The following is a 20041-nucleotide window of genomic DNA, read 5'->3' as shown; positions in this document are numbered from 1 at the left end:
GTTGAGTATTCGTAGGCAACATTCACATCCCGCAACTATTGGGTGCGTAAAACCAAAACCAATCACAAATCCTAACTTCACACCAAGCTTTGAAGCTATTATAAATGCGACAACGTCCTTCGCTTTCATAGCATTTTAATCAAAGGCCGGCGTACTTACTGCGTATAATAAGAGCAGTAACAGGCGCCTCAGCCCATGTTGTAGTAAGTCTATAGGCCTGGATGATAGACTGTATTATACATGAATTATTATGTAATCATATTACAATTATTCGATCCTTTCATTAAACCGTTAAGAAAGTACCAATAATTGCCTGACCTCTCTCTTTCGAATCAATTTGAATTTGCCTTCTAGCTCATTAATGTATGATTCTTAATCCAAAACCCACATCGATCATGAGTTCATAATTAATCCTTCAACTACGTGGTCGATGCGTAACCCCAAAATATGTGGAAAGTTTTTCACACACATACTCTTAATTATGCGTATTTATTGGATAAACAAATTTTGTTGTTGGTTTCTGTACTGCGTTTGTTTTCTGGTATATTATTGTGGATTTGATTAACTTTGTTTCCATTATTGTACTCCAATTAGGGTTCCCATCCCGAAACCCTAGCATAGACCAATGGGACCAGTGGAGATAGAGAGTGCGTGTTCCCCTACCTAATGATGACTAAAGTTAAAATTCTACATTGGTCATCTTACAAAACAAATCATGTGAAGACAATATCGATGCGATTAATGATATCTTTGAAACTTTAACACATGAACCCTAATTAGAAAACAACATAGACCAATGGAGCCAACGCTAGAGAGATGCTAGAGAAGCCCTAACAAGAAAATAGCATAGACCAATGGAACCAACACCAGAGAGATTCTAGAGGGAGACTCTGTGTTTTCCCATCCCAAAACGGATGGAACCAATGTCAGAGATAGAGATAGAGATATCGAACTGTGGCATTTCAACATTGATTTAATGGAGTGGTGTGGGAGAGAAGTGGCAGTTTCAGAAAGGAGTAAATACCTACCTTGTTAATTAGGAACTGGTGAATTCACCGCTAGATCTGCAAAGCCTGGAAAGTCAATCCTGTGAAAACAATTAACCTAGAGGAATTCAATACCGAGGGACCTAGCTGTGTGTATATATATATATACACGGAACCGGATCCCCAAAAACTGAGGCTACTGAGCAATGATTCTGGACCGTTGAAATTTAATCCAATATCTACAAACTTTCCTTAAAAATTATAATAATTGTAGCCGTTTGATCAAATTTTAACGGTCCTGATTTATTGCTCATGATGCTTAGTTTTTGGGGATCCGGAAGGGATCCATTTCCTATATACACATACATACATACAAATACCAGTTTCGTCAAAACCATGTCATAACTTTCTTGGGTAACACGGTACTCATCGCAAAAGGTCGTCCCTAATCATCTCCCTTCCCGTCGTTTCCAACTTTTTGCTATACAGACACCAACCTTTAAATATAATAACTCACCCGAAAACAAAACAGAAACTGCTCCTCCCATCTCCAAAATATTAGGTCTCATATTTTATAGTTTCTCAAGGAAAATTTTATTTACATGGACCTGACTCATATATTAGGTCTTCATATTTTATAGTTTTTAAGGACAAATTTAGTTTATATGGACCTGACTCATACATAGGGCAGATAAATGCTGACTACCGTGCATGAATACCATACAAATATTGTCACGCCCATTGAGGCAGATGTGCAGGGCCTAGAGTTTCACGTAAACGCACGAGCCCTTTAAGGCACGTAGCCATCCTCATCCACCATAATCTATGTAGTAGTGGTGGTCGTTGAGTCATGAAATTAAATTGTTTTGGTAACACAGCAGCATGGATGTAGGGACGACTATATTTATATATCGCTGCTATATATTTTACATGTGGGAGTGGTTTAGTGCGATCAACTACTATTTCCTTCTGCATTTGATAGCATATTGTAAGGATTTCTGTGGAAGATATTTTGGGTTAAACGTGATTTGTTCATGTTATAACGAACGTCACAACCAAGTAATACAGGATATTTTTTATTTTTTATTTTTTACACAAATGAGAGCATTAGTGAGTTAAATTGTTAAATGTTAGGAGAGTCTGGAAGGGGAGCTAGTAGGAATCGAACCCACATTATAGTGCACAACCATTGTTTCTTTTTGTCATTGCGGTAAAACGCGTCATTTAATTACAACTAGTATACCATTTAAGGACAAAAAAAAAATTTAATTCGTGTAGAAGGGATATTTTATACTAAATTTATTTTAATTATATGAAGAAAATTTCGAAATTTTTCTTGAACACATTTCTTAATCAACTTAGCGGTCTCTTAAAAAAAGGTTGATTAATTACTCATAGGCAATGCAGTCAAAATAGTTTATAATTGCAACACTGACTTGCTAGTTTTTATTCAATTATCAATTTCAATTTTCAATGTGCCAGTAATTCTTTAGTTATTAATGAAAGTACTTGGAAAGCTTCACTTATAAAAAGAGCATTTTTGCTAATCACTATTTAATGTAGCAGATGCTTACCATCGTATTTATTATCGTTAGATGAGTTTGAATTTTAAGGTTCGTGTAGTGGATAAGCACAAATCTTAAAATTCAAACTCATCTAACAATGATAAATAAGATGGTAAACATACATCACACTAAATGATGGTGAGCAAAAAATGGACCCTACGAGGATGGGTGGGGTATTGTGTACCAAGATCTGTCACTTCCCAATAGGCATCAAGGTCCCCATATAAGACAGCCAACTTTCCTTGGGACCAGGAGGGAAGAGAAAGACAGCTACTGCATATATAGAGAGAGAAAACGAGAGATAAGATTGCCATTTTCCAAAATTTAAAAATGGGAAGAAGTCCTTGTTGCTCTAAGGAGGGACTGAAGAAAGGAGCATGGACTGCTCTGGAAGATCAAATTCTCACAGGTTACATCAAAACCCATGGTGAAGGAAAATGGAGAAGGATTCCAAAGGAAGCTGGTGAGTAGCATATATATGAAATATAGTTTAATTAGTTTGGTAATTTTTCTTGGAGAAAAACGATGATATAAATATATGACTAGCAGTGACCGATCCAAAGGGGTCAGTTGACCCCGTGGAGGCCGGAAAGCTGGCTGGGGAGGGGAGCACCTCCGATGACCCTGTCTGAGTTTTTAGCAGTTCGTGCACAAGGGTGTTCGACGAAATGCTGAATGAAACTCGGCAGCTGCCTAGCGCACAGGTTTTTTTTTGTTTTTGTTTTTGTTTTTGTTTTTTTTTATAAACAACCTGGCCAAACGACTCTGTTTTGGGTCAGGTTTGAGAAATAATAATAATAATAACGACAAAATCAAACACCTTTGCAGTTGATAATTCGTAGTGTTTAATTGTGACTTCTGTTTCTTACATAGCAGATTCTGCTTAACTAATTAAGGTAATTAAACTTTGGTCCTTATGTGTGCTTTAATTGATATTGTGAAATTATTGAACTATATTACAAAGGGAAATTTGCATAAGCTAGTTCGGGGGGTCTACGGATACAAGAGGAAATTTTCTTGTAGTGACAATGAAACTATAATGCAATGTTTTCAGAATATAAAGAAGCGCCGTGAACAACTATTTTTACTTTGAATTATGAATGAATGTACTACTGTTTAACTTTTCATTGTTATTTTCATTTTAAAAAAATCGCAATTTTTACATCTTGACCCCATACGGTAAAAATCATGAATTGCACAAATTAAAAATGTTTATTGTGGATGAATTTGATGTAGGTCTCAGGAGATGTGGAAAGAGCTGCCGACTGAGGTGGCTCAATTATCTTAGACCTGATATCAAAAGGGGTAACATTACTCAGGAGGAAGAGGATCTCATCATTAGGCTCCACAAGCTACTGGGCAACAGGTTCTCACTTATTTCTAACCCTAACATATTATAATCATAGGTAGATAATCTTCGTTATTCGCAAGTCACATTTTAACACATATGGGAGAGTAAATCAATACAATCACACAAACAGCGGATGTCAAATTTTAATTTTTCTGCAAGTAGGAATGGCTACAAAGAACAAATTATTTGCCTCGTCTTAATTTGGCTTTATATTTGTATGCGGATGTGCAGATGGTCACTAATAGCAGGAAGAATTCCAGGACGAACAGACAATGAAATAAAGAACTATTGGAACACATACTTGCGAAAAAAAGTGAATGGTGCTGAAACACCAAGGCTATTAGGAAATAAGGTGGATGAGAACAATAAGAAGAAGAAGAAGAAGAGGAGAGACAACTCAGAGAAGACCAACCCATCTGTTAATAAAACAAAACCACGGGCCATGGTGAAGTCCGACAGCTTTGCAGTTATCCGTACGAAGGCATCAAGGTGCAACAAGGTTCTGGTCATGCCGGACCAACTGCCTGATCATCAGATTAATCATGGGTTGTTAGAAGACACTACTACTACCATTTCAGAAGATAGCATGTTGGATTTTGATGTGGGGGAACTTTTAGTGTCTGAAAATAATGATATTCCAGATGATTCAGACTTCTGGAAAATATGTCAGCAGTTGGAAGACAACACTAACAATGGTGGCTCGAAGAACAGATGCCCGTCATCGACATCGCTTGCACCTCTTTTGTTCTCAGAGGAAATGCTCAAGGATTGGATGAGAGATGACTTTTTCAACCGTCAGTGTTGACTATAGATGATCTCTTTAATTAGCATTACCCTATATATATATATATATATATATATAGGCTCTTCCGAAATCTCATGCACTTAATTGGGTTGTCTTGAACTTTATCTCAGATATTGAATAATATAAACAATCAGTAAGCCGAACAGAGAGTGCGTGATTAAAAAGGTACTTGCACCGCAACGGATGCGTAGAAGTATAGATTGTCTTGTGGAAATAAATGAACAGCGAGATTCCAATTATAGAGCACTGGACCATGCCGCCTAACTATAGGCTTAAAATTAAACCTTCTTAATTATGCTTTTCTTGTCTGCTCAACAACTTTCCATGGCCATTTTAGTTAGAGTATTGCTAAGTAGATTAAATTTGGAGACTAAATTTACAAAATAAATTATGTATCACTAATAGAAATAAGCACATTGATAAACGTTTAAGTGATAAACCAGTCATCAACTTCCATGTCCTTTAGTTTCAAAACTTTGTCTACAAAATCAGTCTCTCTAGCATTACTCTTTTAGTTAGAACAAATTAAATATATATAGTATCAGTTGATTTTGAACGTTATTGTCCACCATATAATACTTTGATAAATTTATTGATTTAGAGTAATTATTTCAATTAGTTTACATTATTTAATCATGATTTCAAAATAACTATTCTTCTATGTTGATAACGTGTGAACTAATCGATGGAAATCAACATAGAATTTCGCTGTCCATAACAAAAATGTGATAGAAACAATTCAACTAGATAGTTAAAAAAAACTCTTAATGTAACTAAGTAGTCAAATATATATAATAAATCGAAGGAAATTCATTGATACAAAACTTCTCATCATTTCTTTCGGAAGTTGTTAAATTCCATTGAAAACTTTTTTTAAAACTTCTAGATTTCAAAGTTTATCATCAGAAGAGTATGCTCAATGTCAATAAGTTGACGATATATTTTTAACTATGTAATGTCCACAGGACTCTCTTCAGTCTAGCTAATTGTGTTTTATGAATATAATCATCAAATCGTTCTTGTTTTTAATGAAATCCTTGTTTGAACATCGCATTGTCATAAAAAATAAAAATAAAAAAGATTATTATAACTAACCTAATACCAAAACAATGAGGTATCGATTATCTAATAAATTAATAAACCAAACCTCGGTTTTCTGAAACAAATGCAACGCGAACATGAGAAACAACTGTGCTGCGGTGGTCCTGGTGGACTTGGATCGAAGAACACTAAATTGTGGTCGCTCGTTTGCAAGTCGGAAATAAATCCCTTTTATCTTCTCAGCCACAAACCCTACCAACTTTCATTGTTTTCTAGCCATTTCTTTCACCGTTTGACAGAGTGAGACTTAAATAATTTGTTTTGGTTCCAGGCCTTCAGTTAAAAAAAGTATTTTGGTTCCGGTCCCCATTGAGGGCCGGAGAATCAAAATCAAGTCAGCCTTAATTTGTTTTGAGGAAAGATAATAAAAAGAAGTTGAAAATTTTAAATTTTAACGATAAGAACAAAATAAAAGGGAAAGTGAATAGTACCATGATTAACTTTTTAATATAAAAATATGATTTTTCGTTAAAGTAAACAATACCGGGACTTTTTCATTAAAATTCATTTTGTTTTGTAGCTTCAGAGAGTGGCATTGCGGGTGCCAAAGTGACAACTAAGTAAGGTAATTAATAATACAACAAAGCTCCATGACTATTAATTAGAGATTAGTTAAGCATAATCCATACCTGTCAGAACCTAGGTAACACATGAGTTCAACTGATGACGCCGGATCAACTACGACCAAATCAATAGTTTTGTATTATTTTATTTTTTGCTAAAACCTGAGATATCTCACACTCTGAAAGGTAGAACTAATCCCCAGTTAAGTTCGGAAATACCAATAATTTTGTATTTGAACACGGGTTTTTTTACCGTTATAAAATCATTTATCTTTACTTGCACATTATAGTCTAACACATATGCTAAATGAGTGTGATCCCTACATTTCCCCATTGACCTCGTGCACTCCCTTTTTCTTTACTGTTGAATGTAACGGATCAAAAGAAAATCAAGGGACAAATTTAAGAGGGGAGTGGAAGTCACTCTACAAAGTTAATGCAAATAACTCATTAAAAAAAAAAAAAAAAAAAAAAAAAAACCCTTATTCATACGTGTTAACCAACAATTCGTCAGCAAGTCGTACAATTTTGTATTACAGATTTTTTGTTTCACCCATTTTCCATCACCATTCTGTTAAAAAAGAATATGTAAAACTGATCTTGGATCCCTTTTTTCCTGATATACCATATGATTTTTCTGAAGTTAAATATGATCAAACAACTAAAAATTGAAGATGGAGATCACAGAAAGAAGCCTGATATTTGTATTAAATGTATGAAAGGTTTTGCACGTACCTTGTATATACAATCATTCACTTCCGAAGACAATGGCGCGATAACTGCAATTCTGAAAGAAACAGAGTGAGAGAATCAAGCGAGTGAGAGATGGGAAGAAGCTCCAGTTGTGAGAAGGATGGACTGAGAAGAGGACCTTGGACTGATGTTGAAGACCAAATTCTGCTCGAGTATGTCAGGGAGATGGGGGAAACTATCGAGCGAAACAGGTGAGTTGGTTTCGATTCTACGTACGAGCTTCTTAGTTACAATGCATGAATGTTTATAAAATACGCGTTATTCGGTGCAGGTCTGAACAGATATGGGAACCGTTGTAGGCTTAGGCGATTGAATTATCAGAAGCCGGATATCAAGAGAGGCAACATTACAGAAGACGAAGAAGACCTGATTATCAGGGTCCACAAACTCTTAGGCAACAGGTACTTACTACTAGTACTTAAACCTTGTAAGCTTCGTTAAGTAATATGTCCTAGTTATGGGTGTTTTATGTAGATGATCATGGATAGCCGGAAGGCTTCCAGGTCGAACAGACAATGAGATCAAGAACTACTGGAACTGACAGGAAAACCATCGAAGACTTCGCTGAAGAGGCTGCATCATCATTAGAAACCGACTCTCATTTTACCAAAGAACTCAGACAACCGAGCGATGGAATTGAAGCAAAGAATACAGAAGCAGTATCAGATTCCAGAGACGGATTCTTATACCAAACACTAATGACAGTGATATGCGGTGGATCTTCATAATGGATCTCAACACAGGGCAACTTAGCGTATCTGAGTTTCTCCATACCGACTTCTCAAAGCTTTGTGAACTGAATACGATGATTGTTGATTGCACGAATAGCTGCAGAAACGGGTCATTAATGTCAACCCCAACCACCGAAGCTCCTTCGCATTTGGAGGAGATGCTAAATGATTGGGAAGCTTACGACTTTTTGTCAGCCCTGAAGTTTATTTGGGTTCTTGATTCTTTTCCTTTGAATGTCAATATGAACTAAAATGGCCTCATATGTTTGCTTATCGTGCATCCTTCATCCAATATTTCCCATGTATGGCAACTACCATTTGTGATGGTGCAAAGGGCAAAATTTGCCAGGCTTTCTTGGTCTAGTTTCGAAACTACACGTCCTTTTCCCGGGAGAAGGCGTACAGGATAGGTCTGTCGGAATTTGCCCTAAATGGGACACTGTTTTTAGTGTTACCGGTTTAGATTAACTGAGAGATCGTTGTGGTTACTTGTCATTTTCATTGCATCTATGACCTAATTAAAGTGAAAAAAAGCAACATATACATGAATACGAATTACTAATTCGATGAGATAGTAGACATAACCAACATTTTCCAACATGAATATATATGTTAATCTAAAAAGGAGAATTAATTCAACCTCAAACTTTGTCAGCAACAAAAACTACTTAAAAAAGCTTGAAACTCAAGCTAATAGCCAAACACATCAAAATTGCTAGGTTAACCAAAGAACTACACGCCATGATTAACTGGCGTACCTTCCTTGTTCTGTCCGATGGCAATGCTCTACCTTATTCTTCAGAATCATCACCATCCGTGTCTTCCCCTTCGTCCATGTTCTCGCCATCCTCGTCGTTTTCCTTCTCCTTCCCATGGTCTCCTTGCACATTTTCTACTTTACCATTACTAATGCCATTGAAATCCAACCTACTGAACCCCATTTCGGAGATTTCAAAATTCCCATTAGACAGATTATGTGTAACTTCTGTCTCTCTCCCTGCTACAAAGGCTTCTAAAAGCTCTGAATAACCTTGCCCTTGAATGCTAACATCCATGCTAACCGAAGATGAAGATGAAGGGACGGTGGTCGGGGTTTTTGAGTACAGCTGACCCAACTGATTAAAATAAGAACAAGTTTTCGACTGAAGAGGACGCTTTTTCGCAGTGTGTTTGGTTTTCCTAAAGTACTTGTTGATGTTCTCCCACTTTTGCTTGCACCTTCTGGCACTCTTCTGATAGCCCATTGAAGCCATTAAAGCACTCACCTCTTCCCAGACATGCCCTTTTGACCCCAGTTCCACAAATTTCGATTCTACAGTACCTCGCACTAGAATCAATGCCTCGACTTCACTTTGAGGCCATCTGCTATTTGTGCGAACAGCTTGGGGGGGTGTCAATTCCTCTGCGGTTTGGGGTTCGCTTACATTATCAGGCTGCAACAACAGTGGGGTTTGCCTAGGAGGAAGGTTGACTCTTTGGCCAGTGATTTCCTCAATGTATGAAACAATGAGAGCTTCTCTGCTTGAAGCTAGAGCCTGCTCATGGAGTTTGGCCATGGTTTCTCTCTTATGGTTCTCCTCCGCTTGATATCTCCATGCCTCTTCTCTCTCCCTTCTCTCTTTCCCCATTTTTTCAATCACTTCCAAATACTTTTTATGAAGATTCTCTTGGTGATCCACAACCTGCTTCACCAAGTTCTCGAAAAACCTAGTCATTGAACTTAATTGCTCCTTCATTTTCCTCTTTCTCTTCCTCTTCTGAATCTTCCCCACTGAAAGCTCCTCTCCAATGGACGCTTCCGACACATTATCCACCCTAACATTATCAGCTGGAGCAGCATTAAGGCCATTAGGATCAACAAAAACCACAGGAAATTCCACATTTTTCGAGCAGTTTTCCCCGGTGAGCGCAGAGCCAGAGCCGGTTTGATTCTGATTAGCCTCCCCCATCTTTGCTAGGCTATAGATTGCTTCAAGCTCACCATAAAGCCTCTGTTTTCCCTCCAAGTCTCTGCAACTCTCCCCTTCTTCCTGCCTCTGCCTTTTGTTTGTTGTGTCGGCGACTACCGCGTCAAGAGGCTTCCAACTGCGGCATTAGCACAAACACGTGGAAGGTAAAAACAAAGGCAGCATGAAAGACAGAGAAAACACAGAACAAGTACAAGAAAAGCACGTAAATTTCTGCACTATCGATCAAAATTACCACATTGATTCTCTTCTAATCCCGTAATATTCTTGGGTTTTCCAATTTTTGAATCCTAAGTTATGTGGTCCACTGCTTTCACTGAGACCAAGCTTGAAACTTGGAGGGCTCGGCTGCCATGGCAGCCTGCCTTCTTCCTGCTGTGCCTGCTGCTGCTGCTGCAGCAATGCTTGGAATTGGAGCTGATTCTGTCGTTGAAACAAGTCGTGGGTAATCGGAATCGGATGAGCTAATTGACTGAGATGATGAAATGGCTGCGGCTGCTGCTGATGAAATTGTTGATGCAAAAAGTCCTGGTTTTGCTTCTGAGGATTGAAGACTGGTAAAACTGATGAATTAGAATCCATGAAGTGCTGATTTCCAATCTCTGCGGCTCCAAAATTCGACTGCATATCTTTTTTTTCAAATCGAAAAAAGAAAGAAATGTTTTACTGAAAATTTGAAATTTGAAAGCAATGTAATTTGAAATATTTGAAGCAGGGGAGAGTAGGGTTGTTTTTTTGTTCTTGTTCTTATTGGGAAAGAAATCTTAACAGAAAGATCCTCTGAAAGGTTCAATGTTCATACGCATAACAGACTGAAACTTTCAGACAGTGAGAGTAGGAAAGGATAAGATTTTGGAGCTCCCAGAATTCATCTTGTCAGACCATATATTTAAATACAACATGATATAATAGTTTTTTTTTTTTTTTTTTTTTTTTTTTGGGTCTAATGATAAATTTGTTTATAATCGAATTTTTTGTTTAAATCATTAAAAAAAAATTTCAATCATCAACCGTCATATTAAATAAGATCTCACTAGCACTTTTCATTCTTAAATATTGTTTTTGGAAGTTAAGTTAACAATGTTCTTTTGGGTTGTTAGAGCACAATAGCTATTGTTAATGTGTATTTAACAATGTGATAAAAAAAATTTCCGATTTATTTTATTTCGACACGCGTTTGTTATACACAAAATGTTCTTTTTGACAAGAGTACACATTGCACTCATCATTGTGGTCGAGTTTAAATTAAGTTATTTGTATTCTGACACGTCTCGTTACTTTTTAAACTCTATTTGACACTCGTTCACTCTGGGTGAGAAGTTCTTTGTCACACAATTAGATGTTTGATCAATCTTTATTGTCAAATTTGAATCAAATTAGTATATGTTGTGGCACGTCTCGTGACTTTTAAATTTTTTTTCTGACACTCACTTACTATACGTAGAAAGTTAATTGTGACCTAATCAACCATTAGGTCAATCTTTATCATCAAATTTGAATCAAGTGAGTTCGATTGTGACACACTTTATGACTCTTTTAAAGTTAATTTAACATTGCATATAATGAATTACTTTAATAATTAGAACCTTCATCTTTGCCTCTGTAAGATAGTATCGTTGTGATAAGGATCATAATGTCAAAAAAATCATTACTACAACCTACAGGACATAAAAAAAAGAGATCATAAGCTTCTATCTCGTAAAATCGATTTTCAATGAACTAAGAGACATATATTTTGTAACTCCATAAGACAATTAGGTCAATATTTACCGCCACATTTGAACAAAACAAATTGAGAACACCATTACAACTTGTACCTAGTTCCTATTTAATATCTAGGTTTGGTCTTTTGAGGGAATTTGCTCCTTATCTCTTCTTGATGGGTGACATAGTCGCATACACACTGTGACACGCGTCCAAATCGTTCGACATGAGAGAGGAAGTGACACTAACACCCTTTTTGGAAGCATACGATGTATGTGCACATGAAGAGGAGAGTACATTTTGGCCTTCTTATCGACAGTCTAACAATCTTTAATTCTAATGACAGGTGGTGATGTAGAATCCCATCCAACGGCCAGTATTCAAAGTTAGCTTCAGTTTGACAATTGCATAGCATTATTGGTATACGCCACCATACGACTCTCTCTCACCCATTTCAGTGTCAAAAGACGAATGCCAAAATCTAGACGTTAAATAGTCCGTTATCGTTGAGAGAGCATATTTTATGACACGATTATACTGTTATTTTATTATTTTTACGTTAGTTATATAATGTCGTGTTAATTATATATAAAATTATGATTAACGCACGAGATGTCATGAAGTTAGTACATATGTATCAGGAAAATCTTTCTCCTTATTTTAAAGGTGGTTTTTTATTCATTAGTGATTTGGTATCACTTTCAATTAATTATTGCCATGTGAAGCATAATTTTTTACTAAATACTGTGGAAGTGATTTTGGCTTACCTATATAATCGTTCTCAAACGAGCTGTGTTATACAAAACTCATTCAACGATAGAGTTGTTATAGGCATTCGGAAGTAACCACAAACCTTTAAATTACTCATCTATTTTGGTCTATAGCTGAGTTGGGTTCTAAATTTAGGTGCTCGACAGAAAAAGTCAGTCGGGTATGGGCTCTGCCAGACTCCTCTTCAAGTTGCTCCTTGGGTTTCCCCCAATTTTGTAATTTTGTTCCAACTTGTTCACCAAAATAAAACCCACTTGGATGAGTGTGGGTTTAGTTCTGTTCATAATTTTCAAAATTTCACAAAATAGAAAGAATAAAAAATAAAAGTTTTTTTTTATTTTTTATTTATATCACAAATGATCTTTGAAATTGATCCACGACATCAAAATGGTCCTTGAAATTGACTCACAACATCAAAATGGTCCTTGAAATTAAAAATTAATCAATGTAGTCCCTCAAGTAAGTGTCTCAAATCGATGTAGTCATTCTGTTATAATTATGTCAAAAATTTTGTTATATGCTGATGTGACACATAAATGGGTCACACAAGTCTAATTAAATTTTAAAAAAATTATAAATAGGCTTAATAACTTAATAGTTAATAAAAAAATTGTCAACCCAAAAACCCTGTCCTGCAATCACCTCAAATGCCAGTCCACATTTCTCTACCTCATTCGCTTTCTATTCTCTAAAAAAAATCTCAATACACTCATCTCTACACACTTCGACACCCTTCACCGAATTTAACTTGGATCGAGATCACCTTTGATGACGGCTTGGCCCATTGGCAACAACTTATGGAACATTGTCGTTAATATTTAGGCGATCAACATCCTCACAACCTTAATCTTGGAGAGCTTGAGATAATGAGGTTATAACCGAGGTGCATCCATGGTTGCAATTTGCAAACTATTTCCACAGCCCCTTTTAGGTATTGGTTAAGCCTTGTGCCTTTAAGAATTTATGAAAGGGATCTCTCTTCGGATGAGGCCTTACTATAAGAAAAAAAAAATCCATTGTACAAAAAGGTACTTAGACAACTTTTTAAATTAATTATTTATTGGGGCCCAAAAATGTCACACACAAACACAACCAAGTCTCAATGCCCAATTGTCATGCAAAGCCTACATTCAAGCCCAAACATACGCCAAGACACATCATCGACGAGGAATATATTTACAAACATGACATGACACACCATGCTCATGTTCATTCATCACGACATGCTTCCTTAGCCACAAATCATGCTAAGCCCAAGTCACATATTCAGGGCTTGCCAAGTGGATTGTGGTGTGGATGGTTACGGAAGGTTATTGGGCCTACGTGGAATTGAGATCATGGAAGACTTTGGGCTGCTTGGGAGCCTAAAGATCCAAGCCCATACCTTTTGTATTTCATGCAGGCATCATTGAGAGAAAACTAGCCTAGTTTATCCATTTTCCTAACAAGCCAACCCCTTTAGTTAGGATTAAACTAGATTATTGCATTAAATGCAACTGTCACATCCCAAATCGGCATTGCTGTAGCACGATATTGTTCACTTTGGGCCACACCCTCACGGTTTTGTTTTTGGGAACTCACATGAGAACTTCCCAGTGGGTTACCCATCCTAGGATTGCTTTCACCCAAACTCGCTAAGCTTCGGAGTTCCGATGGAATCCAAAGCTAGTGAGTCCCTAAAAGGCCTCATGCTATATAGAGATGGACATGTACATATAAAACCTATCATCCCCTCTCCGTTGGTCGATGTGGGATGTTATAATCCACCCTCAACATCCTCGACGGCATACTTACACCACACGACAGAGTGACTCTGATACCATTCTGTCATATCCCAGACTGGCTTCGCCATAGCATGATATTGTTCGTTTTGGGCCACACTCTCACGGTTTTGTTTCTAGTAACTCACACGAGAACTTCCCAGTGGGTCACCCATCCTAGGATTACTCTCGCCCAAACTCGCTTAACTTCGGAGTTTTGATGGAATCCAAAGCCAATAAGTCCCCAAAAGGCCTCATGCTATATGGAGGTTGACATGTACATATAAAACACATCACCCCCCCTCTTCCTTGGTCGATGTGGGATGTTACATAAACCCAACAAGTCAAGCATTTAATACTGACTTTCCCTTCCTAGCCTGCACAGACAGCCAACGTGCAAAAGCCATGAAGCGCGCTACCAGATTTAGCGTTATGAGAAAGTCGTGCCTCGAGAATAAGCAATATGCAGGTCTCAACACTGCTACTAGTTTACACCAAAAGGGGAATAATACGATAACTAGCGAGAAATAAGGGGAAGACCAAACCACAAAGGGATATTCCCTTGAAACCTAGAGAAGAAACCTTCACTTACATAAGGAGAGAGATAAGCCATTAGAAGGGGATTCAAATTAACAAAGTGAAAGACATAGAGAAAACGTAGTGAGAGAGAATCACCCAGGAAGAAGCCCAGAAAGTTCCATTTAGCCTAAAAGCATACACCAAGGCCCAAGCATCACCATCCATGAAACCTTAGTAATTTCCATAGCTTTGCATTAAACATCCCAGTCATTAAAAACCTTACTATCACCCTAGAAAAGTCCAGATTATCCCGGAAAGAATGCCATGCAACCATGCAAATCCCTTCTCTTTCATGTAACCTGATAATCTTCTAGCTTCCACACCACGCTTCACTTGAGTAAGTCATTATCTTGATCTTTCACGCTATCTTCGAGCTGTTGATGTTACTAGGGTATTTCCTAAGACAAGCTATCTTTTTCGTGCTATCCCGGGACTTGTTGCGAATTTGCACTAAAGGAGACAATTGGACGTTCTCAAAGCCCAAGTCCGCCTCGACCTAAGAGTCCCCCAACATTATTAAACCCACTTCAGGACATAACAAATTTTTTTTACAGAATTGTGGCGGAAGGATCTTATTGATTTGCGATACCTATTTTCAAAAACTACATTAATTGATTTTCAATTTCAGGGACCATTTGTGATAAAACTCATAAATCTTGTGGGGCGTATTTATGTGTCGTATCATCACTTAACGGAGTATTTAACAAAATTGTGAAGGAATGATCACATTGATTTGTAATACCTATTTTCAGGGACTACATTGATTGATTTTTTAGTTCAGATACTATCTTGATGGTGAGGGTCAATTTCAGGGACTATTTGTGATAAAAACCCAAAAATAAAATACATCCTACTTCTCTTATGTTACACACTCATGTTTCATCATGTTCGTTATTTTTTATTTAATTTATTTAATTCAATAACTAAGAATAAAGAAGAGTATACAAGAGACTAAAACATGTGTTTAAAAATCAACTATATAAAAAAAAGCACATTGCATGGTCGTTCATCATTCTTCTATCTTCATCTTTATTTCAAGTTAAAATATAGGTTTAAGAGAGTACTTGCAGCGTAGTAATTAAGAACTTTTATTCTTTACATTTGAAAAATTGTGTGTTTAAATTTTCATTTCCTCAATACTGCTTATATCAAGAAGTTTAAAGGGGCAGGTCAAAGCTTGAAGCAACAAAGATTATGTAATGCCACTAGGCAGAAAGTCGAAGCTTTAATTGCATTAATGGGTATGCATCCAAATTAATTGAAAAAGGGGAGTTATGCAGCACGTAGCGGGTGAAACTATATTTAGATCAAAGCGAGCACAACCTTCCTCGATCTTGTTGATTATCACAAGGAGAATGCCAAAATGTGAGCATCCATAAATCCGTTGGTTCTGCAAGAATACCGAAAAAAAGGAAAAGAAGAGAAATCTAACTCAATTTCATTAATTCATCAATGACCTAAACTATTACAAAGAACTCATATAAATAGGGTTAACACAACTTGGGTGCCAAGCATACTTGACCGAAAAGAAATATAATTCCCCAACCTTGTGTCTCAAATACTTGTCTTCGAAGTCGGCTTTAATTTTCTGACGTGGGTCACCTATTGAAAACGAAAGAACTTTTGTTATTCGTTGAAACTTGGTCGTCAAGAAAAAAGAGAAAATCGACTCTAATACAAATATTGTCCATGATTGATGATTCCATAAAATGGTGGGCGCATCAATGTTGAAAACGAATACCTGCATGCGTATTTCTGACTTTTTGTACAGAAAAACGTGGGCCTGTGAGTTCTCGAGCACCACACAAACTTGCATGCCTGGATGGACCTATAAATTCTTCACTACTTTGTCTCAGTTCCTTCAACTAGCTTTACTTTCACAGCAGCAATTAGCAATACAAAAACTAAAAAGATGGAAGATTATCTTATTTTTATCAAAACGTTGGTAATTTCTTTGGTTTCTGTAATTCTCGTTTCTGTTCTGAGAGTTGTTCATGTCTATTGGTTTAGACCCAAGAGCTTGGAGAAGCAGTTGAGAAAGCAAGGGATCAGAGGCAAAACTTACAGGCTTTTCCAGGATGACATGAAAGAGATCAGCATGTCCAGCAAGGAAGCATGCGCCAAACCCATGTCCCTCAACCACCAGATTGCTCCACGTATCTTCCCATTTTTTCATCAAATGGTGCAGAATTATGGTATAAACAATAATATGTGCATATTTTGCCCATACCAATTTGAGATTTTCATGCACGATTCTAATTTAAACTATGGAACGAGTCATTTTGCACTCCTCATTTATTTTATTTTTTTGTAAGAGAGGAACGTATTTAGTGACTTTCTGTAGAGTCAATAGTAACTCATTTTTAGATTTGAATTTTGCTACGATTCTTACATGTGAAAAGTCATTTCTATTTATATGCAAATCAAATTCTAACTTAATGTAACCCATCAAAAATCACAAAAACAAAAGTCCTTACACGTGCCAAACTGTTATTCGTTGCAAAAGAAGTGACTAGTCATTACATGTAAATTACAAGTATTTTTCTCTAAATTCTACTTATGCAATGTTCAATGACATTTCAATTTTGCTTTAGGAAAAGTGAGTTTGGGGTGGATTGAAACAAGGCCAAGGCTGATTATAGCTGACCCAGAGCTGATCAAGTTGATATTAGCCGAAAAGAATGGGCAGATTACAAAGCCACCACTGAACCCACTTGTCAATCTTCTACAAATGGGCATCTCAACCTTGGAAGGAGAGCAATGGGCCAAACGCAGAAGGCTCATCAAACCTGCTTTCCACCTTGAGAAATTAAAGGTCAAAATCTTACATCACTGATTGGCTACTTATATACAAAGAGTCCTTCCTCTTTCGCTGCAAATTATAGTCGTCAGAGACCTATGCTACTTAATCGATTAACTTATACTTTCTGGTTGCTGGATAAAAATAAATAAATAAATAAAATACAGGGAATGGTACCTGCATTTGTAACCTGTTGTTTTGGTCTGATCAATCGGTGGGAAAGTTTAGTTGGACATGAAGGAAGATGTGAACTAGATGTAGCTCCTGAATTTCAAAACCTTGCTGGTGATGTTATAGCTAGAACAGCCTTTGGAAGCAACTACGAAGAGGGGAAGAAAATATTTGAGCTTCAAAAAAAGCAAGCTGTTCTAGTGCTTGAAGCCTACTATGATTTCTATTTTCCAGGCAAAAGGTACAATACTTTATTATGTAGTTTTTATTTGCACATGACTATTTAGGTTAGCAGCATTCCGTTCTTGCTTTGTTAGAGCATGTCTTCAAATTTCATGAACATTGTTAACCTAGTTAGTTCTCTCTCGGCACAGATTCATACCCACTAAAAAGAACAGGATGAGGTACAACTTGGATAACGAAATCAAAGCAATATTAAGGGGTATGATCAGCAAGAAAGAGCAAGCAGCCATGGAAAATGGTGAAGAGGGTGCAAATGATTTGCTGGGCTTACTATTACAATGCAAAGAACAAGAGCAAACAAGCATGACAATTGAGGATGTCATAGAGGAGTGCAAGCTATTCTACTTTGCTGGCCAAGAAACCACAGCCAACTGGCTGACTTGGGCTATGATTGTCTTATCTATGCATCCAGACTGGCAAGAAAAAGCAAGAGAAGAAGTCCTACGTGTGTGTGGAAAGAACACACCTGATTTAGATGCTCTAAATCACCTTAAGATTGTAAGTCGTTTCCTGCTTAATGTTACATATACCACAACTACTTACTAGTTACTATAATGTAGAAAATAAGTCTTCATCTTTAATATAACACATGTGGTTAACAATGTGATTAATGAATGTGAATATCAATTTAAACCCTAATTCGTTAATCGGGTTTTTTGTGTGTATGTAGGTGTCGATGATACTAAAGGAAGTTCTAAGGTTATATTCACCTGTGTCTGCTCTATACAGGCACACCCAAATCAAAACCAATGTTGGAGGCATTTCCATCCCAGCTGGGGTTGAATTTGTGCTGCTGACTATGTTTCTTCACCATGATAAAAAATGTTGGGGTGAAGACGTTGAGGAGTTCAACCCCGAGAGATTTGCTGAAGGAGTTGTAAAGGAACCAAAGGATCAAGTTGTATTCTACCCATTTGGTTGGGGCCCTAGAATATGCATAGGGCAAACTTTTGCTGTGATAGAAGCAAAGATGGCTCTAGCTATGATTCTTCAGCATTTTTCTTTTGAGCTCTCACCTTCTTACACTCATGCTCCTGTTATGGGCATTACCCTTCAGCCACAACATGGAGCCACAGTTACACTTCACAGAATTTAAGATGCTGAAACTGGTTCCCTATAAATAAGACTTCCTTACGTAAATTACAAGGTTGGATCCTTCATGTAAATGTGATTTTTCACATGCTTCAATATAGTTTTACCTAAATAACAATGGCAGCATGCAGGGATTGGTTCAAAGTTTCAAAGTCATCTGGGCTAAATTTACCTTAGGTACAATGAAAAAAAAACCCTTGACAATAGTAGTGAATTTTATTGATAAAGAAAATAAATATACCTAGTCGGGAAGGGACAAAATGAACCTTACCCTCAAAATGCATCTAGTACATACAGATTTAAGATTTAGAATTGGTTAGGGTGAGACAAGCTCTTTTCTATTGTTTGGCTGGGCTATTACACATGACTGAGCTCTTAAAGCATCTACACCAGCAACCAAATGCAAGGGCAATTGGGTTAAGTTACCCTTCACCTCAAAAAAACTCCTCCAGCAATCCACAAAATGAGAGGCAATTGCCAATTTTGCAGTTGCCCCTTCTACAATTGCAAGGGCTTGCGCCCGAGTTGAAGCCCAGCAGACAGCCCCCCCCACCACAAAACAACATGAAGCCCAGCAGCTATTTGCCACTCTCCACGTCAAAGCAGCTGCTACTTCCCCAAACCGTTTGCAACTCCCCACGTTAGAGCACCTGCCACTTCCCCCGCCCACGTAGCCCTTTGTGAGCCTTTGATTTCGAAAAATTGTCCAATTCAACGGTTAGGAATATCCAACTCTAAAAATTGAAAAAAGTTCATAGAAATTACCAAAACAAGTTTAAAATATTCAAAAACTCACAACGTTCACACTTTAAAAATCTTACAAAATTCAAAAATCTATGACAATAATGATACGTGGCGTTAAGATGAAGAAAACATTAAAACAATATGTTCGTGAATAGTAATCGCCATTGCCCTTGCCCTTACTCTTTCTCCTTCCAAATGGGTGAACTTGCACAAAGACAATTATTGTTTAGAGTAAGTGGTGAGAAGCAATTTCGTTACCCTCACTCTCCAATTGTCATTGCCTTCCATTAACTGGTGAAGATATTCTTATAACTTAAAAGGCTATGTTTGCTAATTTTAAAAATAATAAAATAAA

The 20041-nt window shown here is 37.1% G+C and overlaps 3 protein-coding genes and 1 pseudogene across 3 annotated transcripts; 3 read left to right on the top strand and 1 right to left on the bottom strand.

Annotated features, from left to right (window-relative positions):
- Nucleotides 1-2845: 2845 nt before the first annotated feature.
- Nucleotides 2846-4729, top strand: LOC103952728 (transcription factor MYB123). The gene is made up of 3 exons (XM_009364400.3): nucleotides 2846-3014; nucleotides 3788-3917; nucleotides 4134-4729. The coding sequence occupies exons 1-3, from the start codon at nucleotides 2882-2884 to the stop codon at nucleotides 4705-4707; spliced, it is 837 nt and encodes a 278-aa protein (XP_009362675.1). The 5' UTR covers nucleotides 2846-2881; the 3' UTR covers nucleotides 4708-4729.
- Nucleotides 4730-6933: 2204 nt separating this feature from the next.
- Nucleotides 6934-8170, top strand: LOC103955476 (annotated as a pseudogene).
- A 226-nt stretch (nucleotides 8171-8396) lies between these two features.
- LOC103952740 (trihelix transcription factor DF1) lies at nucleotides 8397-10718 on the bottom strand. The gene is made up of 2 exons (XM_009364410.2): nucleotides 10058-10718; nucleotides 8397-9940 (listed from the first exon to the last, which is right to left on the bottom strand). The coding sequence occupies exons 1-2, from the start codon at nucleotides 10447-10449 to the stop codon at nucleotides 8647-8649; spliced, it is 1686 nt and encodes a 561-aa protein (XP_009362685.1). The 5' UTR covers nucleotides 10450-10718; the 3' UTR covers nucleotides 8397-8646.
- A 5792-nt stretch (nucleotides 10719-16510) lies between these two features.
- On the top strand, nucleotides 16511-19086 carry LOC103952747 (cytochrome P450 72A397). Its single transcript, XM_009364421.3, has 5 exons — nucleotides 16511-16831; nucleotides 17231-17451; nucleotides 17604-17848; nucleotides 17982-18348; nucleotides 18521-19086. Exons 1-5 carry the CDS (start codon nucleotides 16549-16551, stop codon nucleotides 18944-18946), a joined length of 1542 nt encoding a protein of 513 aa, XP_009362696.2. The 5' UTR covers nucleotides 16511-16548; the 3' UTR covers nucleotides 18947-19086.
- Nucleotides 19087-20041: the final 955 nt, after the last annotated feature.

This window comes from the organism of the source record quoted next, unplaced genomic scaffold (assembly GCF_019419815.1).
Source record: "Pyrus x bretschneideri cultivar Hongxiangsu unplaced genomic scaffold, Pyrus_bretschneideri_v1 Contig1, whole genome shotgun sequence".
Classification (NCBI taxonomy): domain Eukaryota; kingdom Viridiplantae; phylum Streptophyta; class Magnoliopsida; order Rosales; family Rosaceae; genus Pyrus; species Pyrus x bretschneideri.
This window is presented reverse-complemented; position numbering and strand designations above follow the sequence as displayed.